Source organism: Fringilla coelebs (assembly GCF_963513975.1).
Source record: "Fringilla coelebs genome assembly, contig: SCAFFOLD_32, whole genome shotgun sequence".
NCBI classification, from domain to species: Eukaryota; Metazoa; Chordata; class Aves; order Passeriformes; family Fringillidae; genus Fringilla; species Fringilla coelebs.
In genome coordinates, this window is record NW_028167319.1 from 21184 (window position 1) to 43292 (window position 22109).

Consider the following 22109-nt stretch of genomic DNA (forward strand, 5'->3'; position numbering starts at 1 on the left):
CAGCAGCGGCAGCAGTGGCGGCAACAGCGGCTAGAGCGGCAGCAGGAAGCAGAGACTCCTAAATACTCTTTTTCTTTCCCTTTCTCTCTCTTTCCCTCTGTCGGGCACCCTTATCTCGGGGTCCGTTGCCCAACCTCCCTCTCCTCTCCCCGCCTCCCTCTCCCCGTGCTGGGCCGGACCATGCCCCCGGCCCGCCCCCGGCCCCAGGCGGGGCTGCCCCGTGCCCGGCCCCGGGGGTCCCGCCGCGGTCTCGCCTCCGCCCGGCTCTGGCCGTGCTGGCGGCGGCGCCGCTGGGCGGGCATCAGTGCCTGGGGCTGGGGCGGCATCGCCGCCCTTTACCTCCGCCTGGCCCGACCCCGGCCCCGGCCCCGACCCCGACACCGACCCCAACCCCGACCCCGGTCCCGACCCCGGTCCCGGTCCCGGTCCCGGTCCCGGTCCCGGTCCCGGTCCCGGTCCCGGTCCCGGTCCCGGTCCCGGTCCCGGCTCCTCCCGGGGCCCGCGGAGGACACACGCGGCGCGGCCGCTCCCGCCGCCTCCCCTGCGGCTTCCCCGGCCCGAGCTCCGCCGCTCGGCAGCGCGGCCGCCGGCCCCGAGCCTCCCGTGCCGCGTTCCACAGAGCGAACGCCTGGGCATGGCCGGCCCGGGGAGGGTGAGGGGCGCTCGGGGGCCGTTGCTGGCCCCGGGCCGAGCGCTGACAGCCGCGTCCCGCCCGCAGGGAAGGCGCAGGAGGCCCTGCAGGAGCGCTACCGGCTGGGTTCGCTGCTGGGGCGCGGCGGCTTCGGCAGCGTCTTCGCGGCCACGCGGCTCTCGGACGGCGCCAAGGTGAATGGTGGGGCCGGTGGCGGGCGGAGGAGGAGGAGGAGGAGGAGAAGGAGGAGGAGGAGGTGGTGGAGGGCTGATGGCGAGCTCATCCCGCTGCTCCCCTTGGCTTGCAGGTGGCCATCAAAAGGGTGCCACGAAACCGCGTCCGGCACTGGGGCGAGCTGGTGAGTGAGCGGGGCCAGCGGCAGAAGCCGGGGCTGCCGGGCGGGGATGAGCCGAGGCCATGCAGGGTGGAAGCTGGCAGGACGGCTGGAGGGGGAGCGGGCGTGGGGCCAGCGCAGGGCGCAGAGCATCCCGGGCTGGGTGAGGGCTTCCCCAGGCCTGGCATGGCATCGGCCCCCCCGACGGCATCTTGCTCCTCCCGCAGCCCGACGGCACCAGGGCACCGCTGGAGGTGGTGCTGCTGGACAAGGTGTCCACCGGCTTCCCTGGTGTGGTGCAGCTGCTGGAGTGGCTCGAGCTCCCCAACTACATCGTGATGGTGCTGGAGCGGCCAGAGCGGTGTCAGGACCTGTGGCATTTCATTCGGGCACGGGGGTTCCTGGCCGAGGAGAAGGCGCGGGAGCTGTTCCGCCAGGTGCTGGAGGCCGTGCGGCACTGCACCAGCTGCGGGGTCCTGCACCGAGACATCAAACCAGGGAACATCCTGGTTGACCTGGCCACCGGGCAGGCCAAATTGATCGATTTTGGCTGTGGCACCTACCTGCAAGACACAGTCTACACTCACTTTGCAGGTGAGCCTCCACAGGGGTGTGCTCCGGGTGCTGGCATCTCATGGCCCAACATCTCCCAGCCCATGCTCGTTGTGGCAGCAGGGATTCTCCTTTTTACTGCCAGTCAGGGGCCAGAGTCTTCAGCTGAGTTGCTTTAGAGAGGGGTTGAGTGGGGAGCCATCTTCCAGCCCTGCTGGCAGCCTTTGCCAGCCACTCTGACGAGGACTGGGGCTGGGCTGGGGCAGCCAGCCTGACAAAAACCCCTGTGGGTAGGGGTAGCAGAGAGGGGGGCTGGAACCTGTGCCCCAGCCAGTTTAGCGTGCAGGCAAGAGGAAGGGCTTGGACTGTTCCACTCACCCTGTTTGCCTTGGCTTCATAATATTTTTGGGGCAATGCAGGCAGGGAGGATAAGGGCATGTTTTTTCCCCAGCACAGAGTGGGTTTTTCCTTTGCATTTCATGGTCAGGCCTAGCCAGGGCTGCCCTCAGTGGCTTCTTTTCCAACCCCAAGTTTGTGCACAAGTCCCAGGTGCTGGTGAGAGGGCAGTGGTCACCCCGTGTGCCACTGAGGCAGCCCCCACACGCCCAGGGATGCTGGGGCCAGGCTGTGGGAGCAGCAGCATCCCCCTGCTGAACTCCATCTCTATTCCATAGGAACACCGTCATACAGCCCCCCAGAATGGAACAACTTTGGCTGGTACCACGGCGAGCCAGCAACAATCTGGTCCCTGGGCATCCTGCTGCACCAGATGGTCTGCGGGGAGCACCCTTTCAGGAGGGGCTGGAACATCTGCTGGGGCCAGCTCTCGCTGCCACAGAGGCTCTCTCAAGGTGGATCCTCTTCTCTGGGCATGGGGGGAATACCAGTGCTGGGAGCCAGCAGCGGGATTGTGAGCATCCCACTCTGGCAACTGCTGAGGAGGTGGCACATGTCCTGCTCTCCTCCAAACCAGGGAATTGATGGGAAAGTTCAGGCCCAGCTCTGAGTGCATCCAGACTGGCCTGGGCATGGGAATAGTGGGGCAAAGCACACAGGAGCCTTCTCTAGCTGACGGGCAGTTTCTGCTTTCTCTCCGCAGAGTGCAAAGACCTGATCAGGTGGTGTTTATCCGTGCACTTCTTGGACAGACCCACATTAGAAGACCTTTTCTGTGATCCTTGGGTGCAGGATATTCCTCTGCCATAGCAGAAGGGAGAGAGCCCCAGGCACACTTCGATCCAGGGCCCTGGTAAGTTCCAGCTCCACACATGCCTGGGCAATCAGAAGCAAAGGAACCCAGACCTTTTTGTCTTGCCTGTGTCACTGCCCTGGGCTCACAGGATGGGAACATGCAGCCCTTGTGCTGGAGCTGAGCTGCTCTGCCCAGCACTGGTGGCCGCCATCCAAGCTGGTTTTGCTTGTCCTGGTTCCCTGACAGCTGGGGCCCTGGGCAGAGCCCTGAGAGCCTGGTCTTACCAGGCTCTGGGGAGATTGACTGGCGTGGGTAGAAAATAGGAGTGGGCTCCTGGTTCCCTGACAGCTGGGGCCCTGGGCAGAGCCCTGAGAGCCTGGTCTTACCAGGCTCTGGGGAGATTGACTGGCGTGGGTAGAAAATAGGAGTGGGCTCCTGGCCCTGCCAACAGCCCCCAGCACCCACCGTGGCCTCGGCTGGGGCTGGGGCAGCCAGCCCGACACAAAGAAAGGCCCATGGTGAGAGCAGAGGTGGAACTCCAGAACCTGTGAACAGCTGCTTTGCTTTTCAGGAAAAGAAGGGCTTGGGCTGCTCTTGTTTACTTTGGGATCACTGTGATTTTGGGGGACAGTGCAGGGGGGAAGAGAGAAAGTGTGGGCTTCCCTCACCCATGGCTGGGTTTTTCTCTAGCGTGTCGGGGTTGGCTCTTCCTCAAGGCCCTGACAGAGAGAAGAGTTTTTACCTTGTTTCTTGTTTACCCTTTTTGTCTCTAATCTCTTTTCAATAATTTGTTGTTTGTTTTTCCAGAGGAAGCATTCTGGGTGGTCCAGTGTGGATGGGGAAGTGCTTCGGAGCAGCTGTGGCATGGATGGGCCGTGCCCTTGGAGAAGGCTGAGGCCATGGTTTGGGAGCAGCTTTTCTTCCAGCCGTGGATGGCGTGAGGTGGGTCCCTGTGTGCTTGGCAGGGTGGGATCAGAGCTTTTGGGAGATGGCAGCGAGCACAGGAGCATCCTGCTCTGGGCAGCTGCTGAGGGCTGGATGTGCCGTGGCTGGCTGCAGGCTGGGCACATGTCCTGCCCTCCTGCTCTGCTGCCAAAGGCAGCAGGGATGGGCAGCTCTGGGCAGAGCTCTGGGCACAGCCAGCACGGCCTGGGCACCGCAGGCCTTGGCACAAGGGGACAGGAGCCCTCAGCTGATGGGCAGTTTCTGCTTTCTCTCCTTGCAGCCGGGCTCTGCGGGTGCTGAGGCTGCTCTGGGCTCTACCAGGGCTCTGCTGGGCTCAGCCCTGGGCCCAGCTGGGCTGGCTCTGCCCTCACATTGCCATGACAACTTTGCATCACACGAGCCCCTTCCGAGCACAGCGCCTGAGCTTTCTGCTTTGGCAGGTGAGTGAGACTCTGCTGCAGGCCCAGAGATTGCAGCTGGGGACACACATCCAATTGGCAATGACCCAGACTCTGCACAGTCCCAGCTGAATGCCTGGATCTGCACAGGGTGTTTTGTCTGTCCCATTCTTCCTTCTTTATTGGCTGGAATTGTGCAGTTGCACTTTCTTCCTCCTCTAGAAGTGCCACAAGTGGGCCAAAGCTGGCGAGTGGGCCGTGTTCCTGAGGCAGTGCAGGCTGGAGCTGATGGATGGAGAATTGCCCTTCTGCACTTCCCAACCAGAGCAAAAAGCGGTAAGTGGGACTTGGTGTCTTTAGAAATCCCTGACACTTTGAAAGGGAATGTGCAGTTCATTACCAGGCTGAGAAGGAAGGGCATCTTCTAAAGGATTTGGGGTTTGACAGAGTTTCCATTCCCAGTCCTGCTTGGAGCTGGAAGGGCACAAAGCAATTTCCTTTTTGCTTTGACCACAATTTCAAATACCAATGTTGGAAACAAAGCCCAAATTTTTTTAAATGGCTGCTGAGGTCATTAAGATGGATCCATGCCATCTACACATTTACAATGTAAATAACTGAGTTCTCTTTTTAAAAACATCATTTATGTCTAAATGCAAAGTTTCAGAATGTAACTTTGTATTTATGTTTTGGTTTTTTCCCCAACCATTATGGTACGGTTTATTAATAACTCTTGGATTTTATTCTTATCTTTTACAATTTATAAGTTTGGTTTTTTTTTTTTTCCCCTTTTTTCCCCTTTAAATAGAAAACATGTCCTACAGAAGGAATGTCCTTTGCTCCTGGTTCCCATGTGGAGCAGCTCCCTTCCTGCTGGCTGAGCTGCTCAGGCAGAGCCCAGCAGCTCCTGGCCCTGCAGGGCTGAGGCTTTTCCCCGTTGCTGGGCACAGACTGATGGAGCAGCACTGCTGAACACGGGCACACCCAGAGGGACCAGCAGCAGCTGCCTTTGGCCACATGAGGTTCCAAGGCCCAAACTCTGAGCAGACAGGGCTGGAAGAGACTGGCAGGCTCCCTGTTGGCTGTGCTGCCCCACTTGTGCCCGGCCCAGCTTTGCTTGGGGCAGAGGGAGAACAAGGGGCAGCTCCCTGCCAGCCCCAGCCCAGGGACCCCTCCAGCCCTGGGGCTTGGGGCACTGTCAGCACCTGCTGCTCCAGCCAGGGCTTCTGCTGGCCCTGACAGCAACACCCAAATTGGGGCTGATCCCGAGGGAGCAGCAGCAGGGCCTGGATCTGATCCCTGCCTCTGAGCCAGGCCTGCACAAATGACCCCACAGCAGCAGCAGCAGCAGATGGAGCTGACTTTGAGAACAGCCCCTGCCCCTCTTCCCTGCCATGTGCAGCGGTGTCACAGCAGCCTGAGGCACCTGGGAGCCCTCAGTGCCAGCAGGGACTTGAGATGGCAGCCCTGGGCTCCTGGAGGATGTGCAGGGAACGGAGCTGGGGACTCCCTGTGCATGTGGAGCTTCCAGATGGAAAAGGCTGCTGTGCCCAGGCAGCTCCAAGGGCACAGAAAGGAGGATCTGGAGCACTGCATCTGTGCCAGCCCCACAGTCCTGGGCAGCAGGCAGCGAGCCCTGAGGGAACAGAGGGCACAGCAAGAGAGACAGAAGCAGGCAAGGTCAGAGACTGGAGAGAGCCAGGCCCGGGAGCAGGAACAGCTGCTCCATTGCACTCTTGGAAAAAGCTCTTGGCTGGTTCAAAGTGCTGAAAGGCGTGAGGGGCAGAGAGGAGGCCACAGCAAACAATGCTCCTGTTTGCACAGCGTCCCCTCTCCATGTCCCAGCAGGAATTGGATGGACTGTATTGGTCTCTGCGAGTCGTCTCGTTCAGCATGAGCAGCTCAGCACCAGGAGCTGAAGGAGCTGAAGCCTCAGGCCACAGGAGCTGGGCAAGAGGGAACTTTGTGAGCAAAGTCATGCTGCTAAAACAGACCCAGCTGAATGCAGTGGATATAATCATGGAATCACAGAATCCTTTCAGTTGGAAAAGACCTCTGAGCTCACCCAGTGCAGCCGGTCAGCCAGCAGTGCCAAGGCCAGCACTAAACCACGTCCCTGAAGTGCCAAGGCCTGGACAAGAGCCCTGAGTGAGGCCTGGACAGCAGCCCTGAGCCAAAGGTGCCTCTGGATGAACCTTCCAGCCAAAGGTTATCTTTGTATCTGCTCCCTAATGGAATGTGCATGGTCATTAGCACTGTGATAGATGTAGGCACTCCTTAGTGAAACATGTCTTGACCTTTCTGTGTTTAGAAGGCAGACAAGGCCATGAAATCTGACATCTGGCCTTGTTTGGGGCTGAAGGATCAAAAGTCAGCTGCCTTGGTTCCTCCTGGAGCCCTGGCCAGGCTTTGGGAGGGAGCCAAGAGGAGGATGAACCCAGATGTTCCCGCACTGGAAGTGCTGTCAGTTTGTTCATTCAGCACTGTCAGAGCTGGGCCCTCTCCCAGCGGGGTTGGAGCCTCACCTGTGGCTGGAGGCACCTGCAGGAATTCCCAGTGCCCCGGAGTGGCTCTGCAGCCCTGGGCTGTGACAGCTTCCCCCAGCTGCTGGGTGGATCTGGGGGATGGTAAAGGCTGAGGGTAAATGCTGCTGGATCTTTGTGAATCACTGCAGGCAATATTTGGTGGGGATGATTGGGTGCATTGCTGAGCTGCTCCTTTTGTGATTCTTTGCTGCTTTGAGCTGCAGTAAATGACACTGATTCCTTCAGTTGGAGTCTGTGTCTTTGGTGCTGACCCTGCCCACTGGTAAAACAAAACTGGCACAGTCTGGCCAGATGACAACAAAATGTCCCTTGTTCAGTGTAAATGTGAGGAATCAGTCCCATCAGGAATTCCCAGATGGGAAGCCCTTCCCTGGAGTTCCCTGGCTCTGGAGTGGGCTGAGGTGGGAGCACCATGGGAGCAGTGGGGCAGTTGGTTAAAAGAGGCTGAACCCCTGGATGTCTTCAAATGCATCCAAAAATTGCATGTGGGAAAGGAAAAGAACTTGTGGGTTTGGGCAGACAAAGATGAATTTGTTAAGAGTACATTGGAAACAGCACCTTCAGAAGGAACAATTATTGTTGGAATGCTCCCACATGGAGCAACAAAAGAAGGTCTTAATCTTGAGCACAGATGCATTTGTTCAAGTGAAATATCAATATAATATATAACTATATATGTATTTATAGTATAATAAGGCCTTAAAAACGTATTTTATATGTATTTGTACATTTATATATATGTTTTATAAATGTATATGTCTATATCTATCTATATCTTTATTTCTAAAACAATATGTACATGTAAACTAATAACAATGGGAAATAGTGTTGACCATACTAATTTGGTAGCTTTGGCTGCTCAGGGATGTAACACTAAATACCCTACAGAACAGGATTGGCCAGGACCCTAATGTCAGTGGACAACTCTGTGAGATTGTATACAATGAGAAAAGGAAGAAGGGATGAAATTGGCTATTCTTACAGGGTTTGCTGGTACTGTGATGCAGAGTGCTTTGTCTGTTCCTGTGAAAAATACAGTGATGAAGCCTGTAGGGTTTTTCATGTCGCAGACTATCCACAAGCTGCAGGATTGGTTGAAGGGGTGAAGGGGTTGTTAAAGAGCAGTTGAAAGAATGAGGAGATGGGAACCTGTGCCCATGGAGAACCCATCTCCCAGATGTGCTCCATGCCCTTAACAATGGCCCACTGGGGAAATGGAAACCCCCTGGCTGTGCATGGCTGCACCCAATTTGCAAATCCAGCCATGGGCAGTGAGACTTGGACTGCCTGGGAAATTGTTCTGGCTGTGATGGCCCCTGGCAGGGCCAGCCCAGAGGCTGCAGGGCTGGGCCTTCATCCACTGGAATGAATTAGGATAAATTGAAAGCAAATGAGAGCTGTCAATACTGAGACAGGAATTCAGATTCCTCCAGGACACTTTGCTTTGGACACTGCTGGCTTGGAGCTTGGCCTTGCAAAGTGTTCATGTCATGGCAGGAGAAAATGATGCAGAATATCAAGGAGAAATGACAGTAATTCTGTTAAACAATAGTGAACAAGATTGGATTACTCAACCCCGTGACAGGGTAGCACAATTATTAATACTGCAATTTTTAGATCGATTGTGAAATAAGGAGCTCCACCTCCAATCCCCACTGTTTGTGGAGATAAAGGGTTTGGATCCAGCATTCCTAATAATGGAGCCAGAGTGTGGGTCAGTACGCCAAAAGGCCCTCCCGAGGCAGCTGAAGGAGCAGCTCCTAGGAAAGACAACTCTGAGTCCTGAAACCTGGGCAGGAACAATGGGAATGTGTCCCTGCAGCCAAGTGTTCTGTGTGAGAACAAGCAGATCTGACAGGATATTGTTTTACACATCCTGCCAGACCAAATCTCCCTGTTTGCCCCAAGGGCCCCTTTGGAAAATGCTCTGATCCACAGGGCTCCATGTGAAGGCTGCTGTGACCCTGAGGGACTTGCACAGGAATTCCATCCAGGAGCCTGGGTGCCCCTCAGGGACTGGGACCCGGCCCCCTTCCAGCCAGAGGGGAAAGGGCCCCCCAGGCCTTGTTAGGCACAGACAACATGGTAAAGCTGAACAGCAAAGGGCCTGGGGGCATTATTCTGGAATTAAAAAGGCACCAGCTCCATGGACCACAGAATTATTGTTCCTAACTCCAATGAGATTGAGAAAAAAGGGTGAAGAACAGTGTCACTAAAGTGCTGCTGATGTCTGTAAGTTGTACCTTGATGGTCAGCCAGAATCTTTGTCTGACACAAACACCTCTAGTGTTTCACCAAGGGGTTAGTGATTGAAATGGAATGATTAGTTATGAAAATGTGAAGATCAGGGTAGCCAAAGTGCTGCATGTCAGCAATTGCTGGGTGTGTTCTCAGCTGAAGTTGGGAGGAATGGGGTTCCCTTGGAGGGCCCACCCTGTGGGGTGGCCAGAACTCTGTCCATGGGCTCTGACTCGTCACTGTCAGTGAAGGGACAGTTAAGGAAAACACAGGAATACAGTGATCACTTTGACAGGATTCCCTAAGATTTCCCTTCAGGAGAAACCAAACCCTGTTCTAGTTCTAGAGGCCACAGTGTGAGAGGATTTCTGTGCTTTCCCATCCCTGCCAGTGTCAGTAGAACTTGGGGTGCTGGAGCTGGTGGGTGTCAGTGTCACACCACTCTTGGCTGCAGGGCCACCATTTCGGCTCCTTCAGCCACAACCACAAGGAAGAGTTAGGGCCCAGAGAACATTTTCCCCCCAAGGAGATCCTTGGCTTTCAGAAAGCAAAAGATTCTGGTTCCTGCTGTGCCCCATGTGTGCTGCCCCGTCCTGTGGAGTTTCCATGAATCAGCTGAATGGATTATTATCAGAAGCAGCAAATGATGCTGTTAAAATGTGCAATAGCACATCCTGTGAGCTCCAACAAACACAAATGGGGACTCCACAGAACCGCATGGCCTTGGATTATCTGCTTGCTGGCCAAGGAGGAGCCTGGACTGCCATGGGACAGGAATGTTGCACTGCTCTCAGGGATGGGTTTGAAGGCCAAAAGTCAGGAATCACCTTGACACAAAGAGCAGCAGAAGAGTGGCAGAAAGAAGAAAATTCTTCTTGGTGGGATTGGCTTCATGGCTGCCAAACTGGAGGCTGCTGTAAAATGTATTTGTGGCAGTGCCTGTCATCACTGCAGTGTGTGCACTTGGTGTGCACTCTGACATTCCATGTTAGAGCTGTTGTGACGCCTTGTGCTGGGAAGTGGAGTATTGAGACTTGTCTGAAAAGAGACAGTCTCAAGAAAAGAGAGGCATTTGATAAATAGCAGAGAATAACAGCAACTATTTAGGCATGTTTTAAAAGGAAGGTGAATAGCTCAGAGTAATGAAATTAAACAGCACTTAATTGAAGCACAAGAGGAGATGCCTTTATGCCTAAAATATAAATCTAAACTGTGTTTTTGAAAGACTTGTTTTGAAGGTTGTAGTTCATTGTGGGTCTGAGGACTGAGGCTTGAACAGGCCCTGAGGCAAAGTTCACCTCTAGATGAACCTTCCAACCAAATGTTATATTTGTATCCACTCCTTAAGGAAGCATTATTAAAAACATGATCAGTGTACGTGTTCCTTGATAAAACATGGATTTATCTTTCTGTATTTAGAAACCAGACCAGGCCCCATCTGGCCTTGTTTGGGGCTGAAGGATCAAAGTCAACTCCCTTGGTTCCTCCTTGAGCCCTGGCCAGGCTTTGGGAGAAAGCAATGAGGAGAATGAAACCAGATGTTCCCACACTGGCAGTGATGTAAGCTTGTTTGTTTAGCAGTGTAAAAGCTGTGTCCTCTCCCAGCGGGCTTGGAGTCTCCTTGGCTGCAAAAGTAGAGGCACCTGCAGGAATTCCAGTGTCTGGGAGTGGCTCTGCAGTCCTTGGCTCCCCCAGCTGATGTGTGGATCTGGGTGATGGTAAAGTCTGAAGGGAACTGCTGATGGATCTTTCTTTAATCCCTGCAGGCAATCTTTGGTAGTAATGACTGGATGGATTACTGAGCTTCTTTTGTAATTCTTTGCTAATGATGATGTGCTTTGCTGAGCTTATCCTCTTGTAATTCTTTGCATCTGTGCAATGATATAAATGTCACAATTCCTGAAGTTGGTGTCTGTGTCTTTGGTAGTGACCCTGCCCACTGGTGAAACAGGGCCCCCTCTTGCCTAAGTGTTACCTGGGAAGGCAAAACCCTTCCCCCCAAAATTCCCCCCTTCCTCCTTGTTCCCCCCCTTCATACACTGAGCATGATGTCCTATGGTCTGGGGTATCCCTGGGGTCCCTTGGGGTCACCTGTCCTGGCTGTGTCCCCTGCCAAGCTGCCCCGCAGCCCCAGCCCCTCCCCAGCATGGCTGGACGAGGGGCAGGACAGGCCTTGGCTCTGCTGCAGCTCAGCAAGAACAAAACCATCTCTGCGTGCTCAGCCCTGTGCTCAGCACCGGCCCAGCAGTGTCTCAGTGCCAGTGTCTGTGCCCTCAGTGCCTGCCAGGGGTTTCCATGGCAACTGCCAGCACAGGTGACCCAGGTGTCACCCCCAGTGCCGGTTGCCATGGAAACAGTGCCCAGCACTGCCCCTTTCTGTCTGGCTGACCTGGCCTTTGGCCCTGGCAGTGGCGTTGGCTGCTGGTTCCTGGTGCCTGCCCGGCCAGCGCGGCACAGGGCAGGTGGCCATGGCACGAGCCCCCAGCAAGGGATCCCCTCTGGCTCTGGGCACTGACACCAGCCCTGAGCAAGGGGCCAGGGCAGGTTTCCATGGCCACCAACCACCACAGCGGGTCCAGGCATTGGTTGCCATGGCACCAAACCAAGGAACAGGTCCCCGTGGCCGTTGCCATGGCACCTGGTGGCACCAAGGAGCGTCACTGCAATTGTACCTGGAACAGCCCTGGCACCGCTTTGTCCTGAGGGCTGCCATGGCAGCCCAGGGCAGCAACAGCTCTGCAGGCAAGTGGCCATGGAACGTGGCTGCAGAAATGGCTCCTTGGGCTGGTTTCCAAGGAAACCTGAACTGATGGGGGTTGCCATGGCACCCAAACCCAGCAGTGGGGTCACTGCCGTGTCCATGGCAACAGTCCCTTGCAATGGCCCACTGCAGGTTGGGATGATGATCCACCCTCAGAGCTGGCCCAGGGCAGGTCTGGAGTGCTCTTGGTGGCACCTTGGGCTTGGCACACACTTGAGGAGGATGTCTGTTTGCCATGGGGAAACTCAGGAGTTTTAGATTGCTTCAAAAATCAAAGAAGGAAAATTCCTCTTTGGCTGTGTGCAGCCAGTTCTCCAAGCAAAGCAGGTCCCAGGTGAGTGAGGAGAGACACGATGGGCTTGGGGAATGTGGAGCAAGGTTTTCCACACTAGGTAAGAGTTTAAGGCACAGCTTCTCTGAGCAGGCCAGACCTCCTTAGGAGAATCCCTGCATCAATATCAGTCACTGAATGCTGCAATCACCTCTTGTGTAATAAGAGCAGCAATTAAAGATGCCCATAAAATAGGAATCCATATTTCCTAGAAGCTCTTAGAAGTTTTTCTCCTAAACTGTCAAAGGAAACCCTCCTAATGAACTGCACTAGAGCAGAGGGAAATCAAGGCAGAGCCGTGGTTTGTCAGGACTTGCTTGATCCTAATGAGCCTCACTGGGCATTTGGAGCTGAGCCCTTGAACCTCAGGGCCTGGGAGGAGATTGCACAAACCTTTCCAGGAGTCAGAGTCAGAGGAAACACCCAAAGTGTCTCGAGGCATTCATGGGTCCCACTGAGGTCCCTCTCCAACACAGGCTCCTCATGGACTCCTTGGAGGAGAGAATTGGTGGCCAGGGTGGCACAAAAACCTCTCAGACACTCAGTGTGGAAAGGAAAATCCTTGAAGTATCCCAAACACCTTGAGTGTCTCAAAGCATTAATGAGCTTCAGGTGGGACTTGGGGTCATTTGGTCCCTCAGGAGCTGGGCTGGGGGCTCCAGAGGTGGCTGTGGAGCATTGCCTGTGCTGTGCCAGGGACTGGCAGGCACTGCTGGGCTGGGATAGAGGCTCTGGGGGGATTGGGGTTCCAGGGCAGGGCAGGGCTGGACCTGCTCCTTCCTCTCCCCCACACACAAAATGTTTCTAGCTAAGTCTCCTCCAGTCTCTCACAGTAAGGGGGTGTTGGAGGTGAAATCCCAGTTCTGGCCATGGGCATCTGGAGGAGAAGGACAGTTCTTTTCCATAGGAAGGAAAGCACAGACCCCAGTGTTTGGAAGGCAGGTGAGTGTCTCACTAGTCCAAATGCCAGCCAGACTTGTCAGCAAAGGAAGATTGTGTTTGGGAGCAGCCTTTGGATTTAGGAATTTCGGAGTTGAACCCAGTTTTGGCCATGGGCACCTGGAGAAGCAAGACAGTTCTTTCCCATAGGAAGGAGAGCATGGAGCTTTCCCTACTGTTTTGGGGACAGATGAGAGGTGACCCACTGGAAACCATTGCAAGCCAGACTTGTCCTGGCAATATTCCTATGGGAACGATCCCTGGATATAAGGAAATTTGGAGGTGAAATCCCAATCCTGACCATGGGTGCCTGGAGGAGAAGGACAGTTCTTTTCCTTTGGGAATGAAAGCACAGAGTCCCAGTGTTCCAGCAGCAGATGAGAAGTGACCCTCAACATGCCAGGGTCAGCTGGACCAGTCATGCAGTCCATGGGACCCAAACCAGCCAGACCTGTTCTGTGTTCCCTTGGTTTTCTGCGGCTCCATAGTGTCACAATGGTGCCTTGGATCCATGGGGCCCCGCAGTGTCATAATGCTGACTTGATTCCATGGGTTCCAGCAATGTCACAATGGCCCCTTGATTACAAGAAGACCTGCAGTGTCACACTGACCCCTAGGTTTGATGGGGTCCCACAGTGTCACAGTGGCCCCCAGGTGTCATAAGGCCCCTCAGTGTCACAATGGTCCTAAGGATTCCATGAGGCCTTGCAGTGTCACAATGGTCTCCATGGTTCCCCAGGCCCCACAATGTCAGGTGACTCCTCTGTTCCATGAGCCCTGCAATGTCACAATGGAGCTTTGGACCCTGGGGGTTTGCTGTGTCATAGTGGTCTCATTTGGCTCCACAGTGTCACAATGGACCTTTGGTTCCATGCAGCCCTGCAGTGTCACAAAGGCCTCTTGGTTTCACCAGGCCCCACAATATCACAATGGTCCTCTTGGTTCTGTGGGCACCCCCAGGGTCACAATGGTCTCACTGGTTCCATGAGGCCTCACAGTGTCACAATGCTTTGCTTATTCCATGGGGCCTCATAGTGTCACAATGGTCTCCATGATCCCATGAGTCCCCTGAGTGTCACAATGGTCTCCTTGGCTCCAATGGTGCCCCAAAGTGTCACAATGGCCCCTTGGTTCCATGAGGCTGTGAAGTGTCCTAATGGTCTCTCCATCGTTCCATGAGGCTTTGCAATGTCACAATGGACCTTTGGCTCCATGGAGTCTTACAGTGTCACAATGGCCCCTTGGTTCCATGACACCCCAAAGTGTCACAATGGTCTCCATGGTTCCAGGAGGCCCCGCGGGGTGACAATGGACCCTTGGTTTGATGGGGCCTCTCAGTGCCACAATGATCCCTACATTCCATGGAGCCACACAGCATCAGTACAGTCCCCTTGGTTCCATGAGGCCCAGCAATGTCACAGTGCTCTCCATGATACCATGAGACCCCACAGTGTCACAAGGCTCCCTTGGTGTCACAGGGCCCCACAGTGTCACAAGGCTCCCTTGGTTCCATGGCCCTGTGCTGCTGCATTCCCCCCTCCCCTTCTCAGGCCGCCCTGCCAGCTGAGAAATGCTCCTTGGGCCTCAGCCTTGGCCAACAGCCCCTGGGCTCAGCTCCTCTGCACCTCATCACAAACACTGTCTGCCCCAGGCACTGCTGCTGCCCAAACAGCTCCTGGCTCCTTTAGGAGCAGCCCTGGGAACTGGTTTTGTTCCCTCAGTGGCACAACATCCCTGTTCTCACACTGCCAAAGAAAGCTGCTGATGCCAAGTGTGGCCAGGATGAACCATTGCTGGGACTGAAGCCCCTCTCGTGGGGCCCTGCAAACAGCGCTCCAAAAGGAGCCCTTGGAGCTCTCCTGGGCCAGCGACTCCCTCTGAGTGGGGCCTCTCCCAGCCGGGAACTCTCCCGTTTGCTGCACTCGGGGATCCCAAACAACGACAGAGCCTGGGCCGATCCCCCCACTCCTCCAGGCTCAACCTTTCACCTGCTGGGGAGATGCCAAAGCATCCTCAGGGAGCATTCCCTGCCCTCAGGGGAATTCCTCACAGGTGCCTTGCTCTGACTCTTTGTGTCTGTGTGGACACAGGAGTGCCTGTGCTGGGGAAATGTGGCAGAAATGCTGCTCTCTGAGGGGTTTGAGTGCCTTGGATAGCTGAGTCAGTCAGGCCTCTAGGTGAGGTTAAATCACAAGGTCTAAGTGAAGTTAAAGGCTTCTAAGAGTTGTTCCTTTGCGAAGATCTTATGTTTAATATACGTTATGAGTGAAGCAAAATATTGCAAAGTGTTATTCCTCTGTAAAAATTGCGAAGTCATAGGTTATAAGTTAGGTTAAGTGCTGTTCTTTTGCTAAATTGTGAAGTTGAAGGTATCAGTTAACGTTAAGGTAAAAATTAAGTCCTCTTATCTTTGAGCTCTTTTAAGCTTTTGGACTGTATTCCTTTTATGCTTGTCCTCACTGCCCTTGTGTCACACACACACACAGGGAAGTTCTCAGTTCATTTCTGGTTTGATTGCCTGGATTTTGTTTGGTTTTGTTGGTGCTTTGTTTCCCTGGTATCCAGTGCCTGAAGTATCCAGTGTGCCTGAAGTGTCCAGTCAGGAGCAGAGTGACTCTTGCCAAGGAACTTTGTGCTGCTGTCCCTTAATATTAAATCTGGTTTTTGCTGATCCCTTGCCAGGGATTTTTTCAGTGCTCTAAAGGCGTTGTTCGTAACAGGGTGAAGGAGCCCTGGCCCAGGCTCTGGCCCTGCGGGCCGCTGCTGGTGGGTCCCTGTCCCCCTGTCCCACCCCCATTTCTGCGGCCCCCCGTCCCCCTTTCAGGCTCTGGGGTCGATCTCGTGGAACATCCTCTGGGGGAGGCTGTGGCGCCGGGGCCGGGGGGACCCGGGGGGACAGGGGACCCTGCTGTGCACGAGCAGGGTTGGACTGCTCTGGGGGGAACTGTGAGGGGGGACAGGGCAGAGTGACCTCCCCAGTGATATCACACAGCCCCTGTGATTTCACACAACCATCTCTGTGAACTCACACAGCCCTCCTGTAATCTCACAGCCCACTCTGGGACATCACACACCACCATTGTGATGTCACAGAGCCAACTCTGGGATGTCACCCTGGAATGTCATACAGCTGCTCTGTGATGTCACAGAAGACTCTGATGTCACAAAGTCACCCTGTGATGTCACTGTCTGTTCCATGATGTGACAGCCCGCTCTATGATGTTACACAGCCACCCAGTGATGTCACAACCCACTCTCTGATGTCACACAGCCACCCTCTATGATGGTTCTATGGCCTCAGACCCTACTCTATCATGTCACAGACAGCTTTGTGATGTCACAACCCCTTCAGTGATGTCAGAAAACCCTCTCTGTGATGTCATACTGCCACTCTGTTATGTCACAGCACACACTTTGACCTCACAGCCTGCTCTATGATGCCACACAGCCATGCCATGATGTCACAGCGTGCTCTGTGATGTCACAGAATCCACTCTATGATGCTGTAGCTGCTCAGTGACATCTCACAACAAAGTCCGTGATGTCATAGACCAACCTGTGACCTCACACAACCCACTCTGTGCTGTCACACAGTCCCTTGCTGACATCACAGCTGCTCTGTGCCTCTCTGACACAGCCACAGAGGTGCTGCTGTGACACAGCCACCTCTGGGACATCCCACAGCCTCTGCCAGTGCTGAGCCCCTGTGAGCTAAGGTTCAATTCCAATCTTTTATACATAAACCTTTGATAAATTCTGGGGCTGGGATTGAAACCAGCCACTCCCAGTCTCCTCTCTTAGAAGGAATTTTAGAAGTCTAGGGGCCCTGCAGGGGTTTGAGGATCCATGGTGGCTGTTGGCTGCCATTTCTCCACCTAAATTCTCAGTAGGAGTTTCTCCATAAAGAAATAAAGCTTTTGCCTGAATCTCCCACTTTGCCCATGACAGGAACCCCTGTGAGTGTCTGGGACATCCTGGCTCTTGGGCAACCTGGGGACTCCTGGGATGTCACCATGGAGCCCCCATGAGTGCCTGTGACAGATCGGTGCCTTTGCAGCCCAAGGTCCCCTGGGATGTCACCATGGAATGACTGTGACTGCCTCTGACCACACAGCTCTTTACCACCACCAGAAAGCCCTGGCAGGTCTCCATGGAGCCCCTGACTCTGCCTGTGACATTCCAGCTCTTGAACAACCTGGAGACTCTTGGAAAGTTCCCATGGAACCCCTCTGAGGGCCTGTGAGAAATCTGAGCCTTAGCAGGAAACTATCACCAGCCCCTGGTTGCTATGGTCAGTTTCTATGGCAACCATCACAGCCCCTTGTTGCTGTGGTCAGTTTCCATGGCAACCATCACCAGGTTGCTATGGTTTTTTAGGCTGACGTTTGGATGCTTGTATCCCCATTTGTGTGTGCTGTTTATGCTGGATATTATGTTCTGTGCCTTCAAGACTGGCTCTGAAGAGGGAATGTTTTGTTTTGGCTCCTTATCAGTCGCCCCCCATGGCCAGCAGGACATACAGATGGGACAGTACATAGTGCTGTTTCTGCTTTTCGCTTTGGCTTCTGCTTGCTCTTGCCTCTGCTTGCTTCTTGCTTCTTGCTTCTTCTCATTAGTTAGATTAGCTTAACAGTACAAAGATCATTGCAGTGAGCTGGGCCTTGGCATATGCTTATCACACCTTGCTAGATACTGTCGGGCAGCAGACAGAGGGGGCAGGGAGATAAATCAGCAGCTATCCCAGTTGTGGGAATCCATAAAATAAGAGAGTTTTAGGAAGGTGGTAAAAAGACAGGCCTCAGATACAGCAGAATTGTGAAGTGCTAAAACAGCAGAAAAAATATCTAAGCAGTAGCCAAGACATGGGAGATCGAACAATAGAGCTGTGTCATTTGGCTTTTTAAGTTGCAAAAAGTTTATTTTAAGTAAATATTTAGAAGGTTAAGTATGAATAGTGCTCTGTGCTTTGTCTCTTATAAGTGAGCCATTGTCTTCAAGAATAAGCCACAATTGTTTTAACCAAAGCTACAGGTGCTTAAGGTGATTAGATAGAATACTGTCAGTCTGCTTTTGCTCTATGTAATTGGCTAAGATGACTTTATGATATGTTGTAACATTAAGTTTCTTTGGCCTGCTGCCTGAACAGCGGGCTGTTAGCATCTCTCCATTGTCATAATCATGTAATGAGAATGATGCTGAAAAATAAATAGCTCAAGACGCTTGTCACAGTAGCCCCGTCCCGTTTGTGTCTGTATATAAACTGCCGGCTATAGAAGTAGCCAGGGGACACTGTTTCAGCCGCAGTGACACTAAAACTCTAAACTGTGCAGAGCGTTGTAAGACTCCCTTCCTTGCCATGCTGTAGCAGAGTGGCCAGCCCCTTTGAGAAGCCCAAAGAACACACTGAGCCAAGCAGCTTTGCTTGCCTTACCTGGGCAAAGCAAGTGCAGGAAGAGCGGAGAGGAGATGCCTGCGGCGGAGGAGGCCCTTGTGCCCCGCCAGCTGAGAGCAGGCGTAGCCATGATCTTTTCTGAAACATCCCTTTGCCAGGATTTTTCTCCTGAGAGGCTGAGAGGCCTCAGGAACACAATGGAAACAAGAATTTGCTGCTGTAAACAAGAATATCTGCTGCTGTGGAATGCAACAGGTGCATCTTTGATTGGTCTCATGTGCTTGTTTCTAATGAATGGCCAATCCCAGCCCAGCTGTCTGGGACTGTCTGGTCAGTCACAAGATTTTAGTATCATCCCATTCTTTCCCTTTCCTTGCAAGCCTTCTGATGAAATCCTTCCTTCTATTCTTTTAGTATACTTCGAATCTATCATTTTATTAGAATATATATCATCAAAGAATAAATCAGCCTTCTGAAACTTGGAGTCAAGATTCTCTTTCTTCCCTCATCCTGGGACCCCTGTGAACACCAGCACAAGGAGGGAAAAAGGGGATGGATCATCCTGAGGTAGAGCTTCCGCCATCCGCTCAGTTTGAAGAGGAGCTGTGCCATAGCTGGGACATGGAATGTTTGGAGGTTTTCTTGGCAAGGCTTTTTTAGTTAGCACTACAGAGCATAGAAAGCTCCTGTCATGATGCATTGCTTAGATAAGAGAAGAGTATGGTTGATGTGGGGAAGCTGAGAATTCTCCTTGAAGGAGAAATGAATGGGTGGTCATAAGAAGAATGAAGCCAGCACAGAAGAAGCTGGCATTCAGCAGATGTGCTGCGAGCTGTCAGCCTGACATGGGCCACCTGGAGGACAGAATGATGAAGATGGTGAAGATGGTGAAGTAAGCAGAAGATTCTCTGTTCCAGCCCTTGGTTTCAGCAGGACTGGCAATACAGACTCCAAAGCCTGCAGAGGCCTGGAATGTTCCCTGCCGTGTCCCGCCGTGCCTCAGCCGCCCGGTGCCTTGGGAGCCGTGCGCTGCGGCCGGGCCGTCCTGTTGATGGCTTTGCGCTGCCTGCCAGCGGCCCAAGGCTCTCCCCCTTGTCAGAGGGGCCCTGCCCCTGGCCCAGGCACCCCCTGGCAGCTGCCCCGCAGCACCCCAGCTGCCTGGCAGAGATGGTATTCCCGTGTGCCCTGGTGTCCCTCAGTGCCAGCTGCAGCTCCCAGCGGGGCAGCAGGAGGGACCAGGCCCTGCTTGTCTCCCCTTGCTGCCAATCCCTTGGTATTGAAAAGCAAAGGAGGGCTCAAATGGCATATCTTCCTCACAGTGCTCTCTCTTCAACCTTTGGGGCACCAAAGGGCTCTGCTCAAGGGGCTCTGAGAGCCAACGCCTGGCTTTCCAAGCTGAGGCGTCATGCTTCCTTCTCTAAGCCCTCCACTTGGCTGGGTAATGGCAGCTGATTTGGAAATGGGGAAAATGAGATGCTTTCAAATGGAGGGAAACCTTCTGGGTAACAATGCAGTGTTTCAGCAAGAGAATTTCAAAGTAGTTCAGGGCCGTTCAGCAATTGCCTTGATTTTCAAATGCCACCCTCAGCATGCCAATTGTGGAGAGCCCAGGCAAAAGCTCCTGTCAAGGCACTGTGCTGTTTGTTATCAGAGGACATGTCTGTGCTGAGTCACAAGCAAGGAAAGCCCAAGGAAAGCAAGCTAAGCCATGCATTATGATTCCACAGGTGAACAGAGTTGATTTGCAGAGGAGCTGTGTGCACTTTTTGCCCCCTCCCAGCCAGTATTTTGTTCCACTTTCAAGATGCCTCCTGGGTCTGCCTTAGGATTTTGACAGAGAAGGGAATGACTGCATCTCATTTGTACTGGGATGTGTCTGCCCAAATCTCTGCATGGAATCTTACAGGGAGCATGGAGCTCGGGCAAACATGCGTCCCACTGCAGCTTTGGGCTGTTCCAAAGGGGCCTCCTTTAGGAGCCTCCTTTAAATTTCTTTTTAGGTGAACCTTAAGAGGGAATTGTGGGATTTCACAAAATCGGTGGGTTTTGGGAAAGCTGCAAAAGGCAGGCCTCAGAGACAACAGAACTGTGATTACAGCTAAGTAGTAGCCATGAATTAGGTCAGCAGAAAAATTATTTAAAGGTAGAAAAGCAAGGACAAATAGAACAATGGCCTGTGTATTAACACTTGTCCATAATAACTCCCTAAGCTACAGAAAAGTTTATCTAACAAGATATTAGGAAGTTTGAAGCTTAATAATGGAGCTCTGTGCATTGTGTTTTAAGGCTCACGAGCAGGTATTGTATTGGAAATAAGCAGGCATTGTTTTAACCAAAGGTACGTGTGCTTATAGAGGTTAGATGGAACAAACACTGTCAATATGCTTCTGCTTTGTGTGATTGGTCAAAAAACTTAAAGAGAAAGTTGTAACATTAAGTTCTTTGTCTGCTGCCTGGGATGTGAGCTGCTGGCATCTTGCCATTGTCATACCCATGTAATGAGACTGATGCTGAAAAATAAAACAGCTCAGGGCACGTCCACAGCAGTCCCGTCCCGTTTGTGATTTGTACACAGCCCCCCGGCCAGTGATAAATGGCGCTCCTCTGTGAGGAGCTTGGTTAGACTAGAGGACTAAAAACGAAGATCGAGGACAACTCGGTCGCTGGAGGCCCAGGCTGTTAACAGGAGGAATAGATCATCCCCTTCACCATTTTTTTTGTCTGCATCTGATGTCCTTGTAAGTAATAAGCAGCTATTTTCGGGGCTCCTGGGCAATGAGATGGGAAATCATTTATCTAAAACAGAATGGGACGTTTTTTACCAGCTTGAGAAAATATTACAGGATAAAGGATGTTCAGACATCTCAAAACATGAACTGAAAGACTTATTAATCTGGGTGAAAGTGAATACTCAAAATATAGAATTGCAGTCTGCTTTTACCTTTGATTTTTGGGACCAGATAAACTGGAAAATTTTTAATACTACAACAATCTAGTCACTCTTAAAAAGAAAGAGACTGCAGCCAAACTAATGCCTGTCTCTAGAGCTTTAATGGAGAGTTTCAAACAGAATGACCGTAATAGAGACTTTCTTGAATGCCAAAACAGAACACCTGGTTTTGACACTTTAATTCTGAGTGGTGCTGGGCCGTCGTCCTCTTCTGGGGGGATCTCGGGTTTTCTTCGGGGTTCTTTCCCTTCTGGCACATCCGGGGTTTCTCCAGGCAGTGTGGACAGCACCCTGATCCCCGGGAAAGGGGAATCGGATCAGCTTCCATTTTCGGTTGTGTCCTCTGTTTCTTCCAGGATTCCCTGCGTCACTGATGCTGTGACAGGTCGTCCTCCCATTCCTCCACAGAATCCTCCATCCCCAGAGTTCCTGGGAAAGCGTTCAGGATTTTCGTTGTGTTCCAAGACTGTGGGGCGTCAGGGGTCATGTTCTGGGGAGGATGAGAGTCGCGTGGGTCCGGGAAATGAGAGTTTGGGGAGGCTTTGCAAATCAGGGGCTGCTGTTTCTGTGCACTGTCCCTCTCCCAAACAAATTGCGGCTGGATCTTATGCTGAGGCTGTGCAGGCGGGGTCTGCCCAGGCGGGCTCTGGATCAGCTCTGCCTGGCCGAGGGGCGGTGGGGGTCACTCCTCCCACTGCTTCCCCTTCCCGGGAAGACACCCCCTCAGATTGGGCTCAGGCGGGCAGATTGCTTTGCAGATCTGAGAATTCTTTCCCTATAAATTCCTCCCCCAAGCCTCTCCCAGGGTTTTCGCTAGTTTTAGTTCCCCAGCCTCCAGATACAGGCGGTGGGGAGACTTTGGATTTGGCTCTGCCTGCAGAGGAGCGGGCAGGGGGAGGA

At 53.2% G+C, this 22109-nt stretch overlaps 1 protein-coding gene across 1 annotated transcript; it reads left to right on the forward strand.

Annotated features, from left to right (window-relative positions):
- Nucleotides 1–634: 634 nt before the first annotated feature.
- On the forward strand, nt 635–21583 carry LOC311166014 (serine/threonine-protein kinase pim-1-like; the record flags this gene model as incomplete). Its single annotated transcript, XM_084227506.1, has 9 exons — nt 635–652; nt 724–825; nt 939–989; nt 1193–1414; nt 1496–1559; nt 1739–1807; nt 2617–2699; nt 4275–4388; nt 21566–21583. The coding sequence occupies 9 exons, from the start codon at nt 635–637 to the stop codon at nt 21581–21583; spliced, it is 741 nt and encodes a 246-aa protein (XP_084083632.1).
- Between the last annotated feature and the right edge of the window lie 526 nt (nt 21584–22109).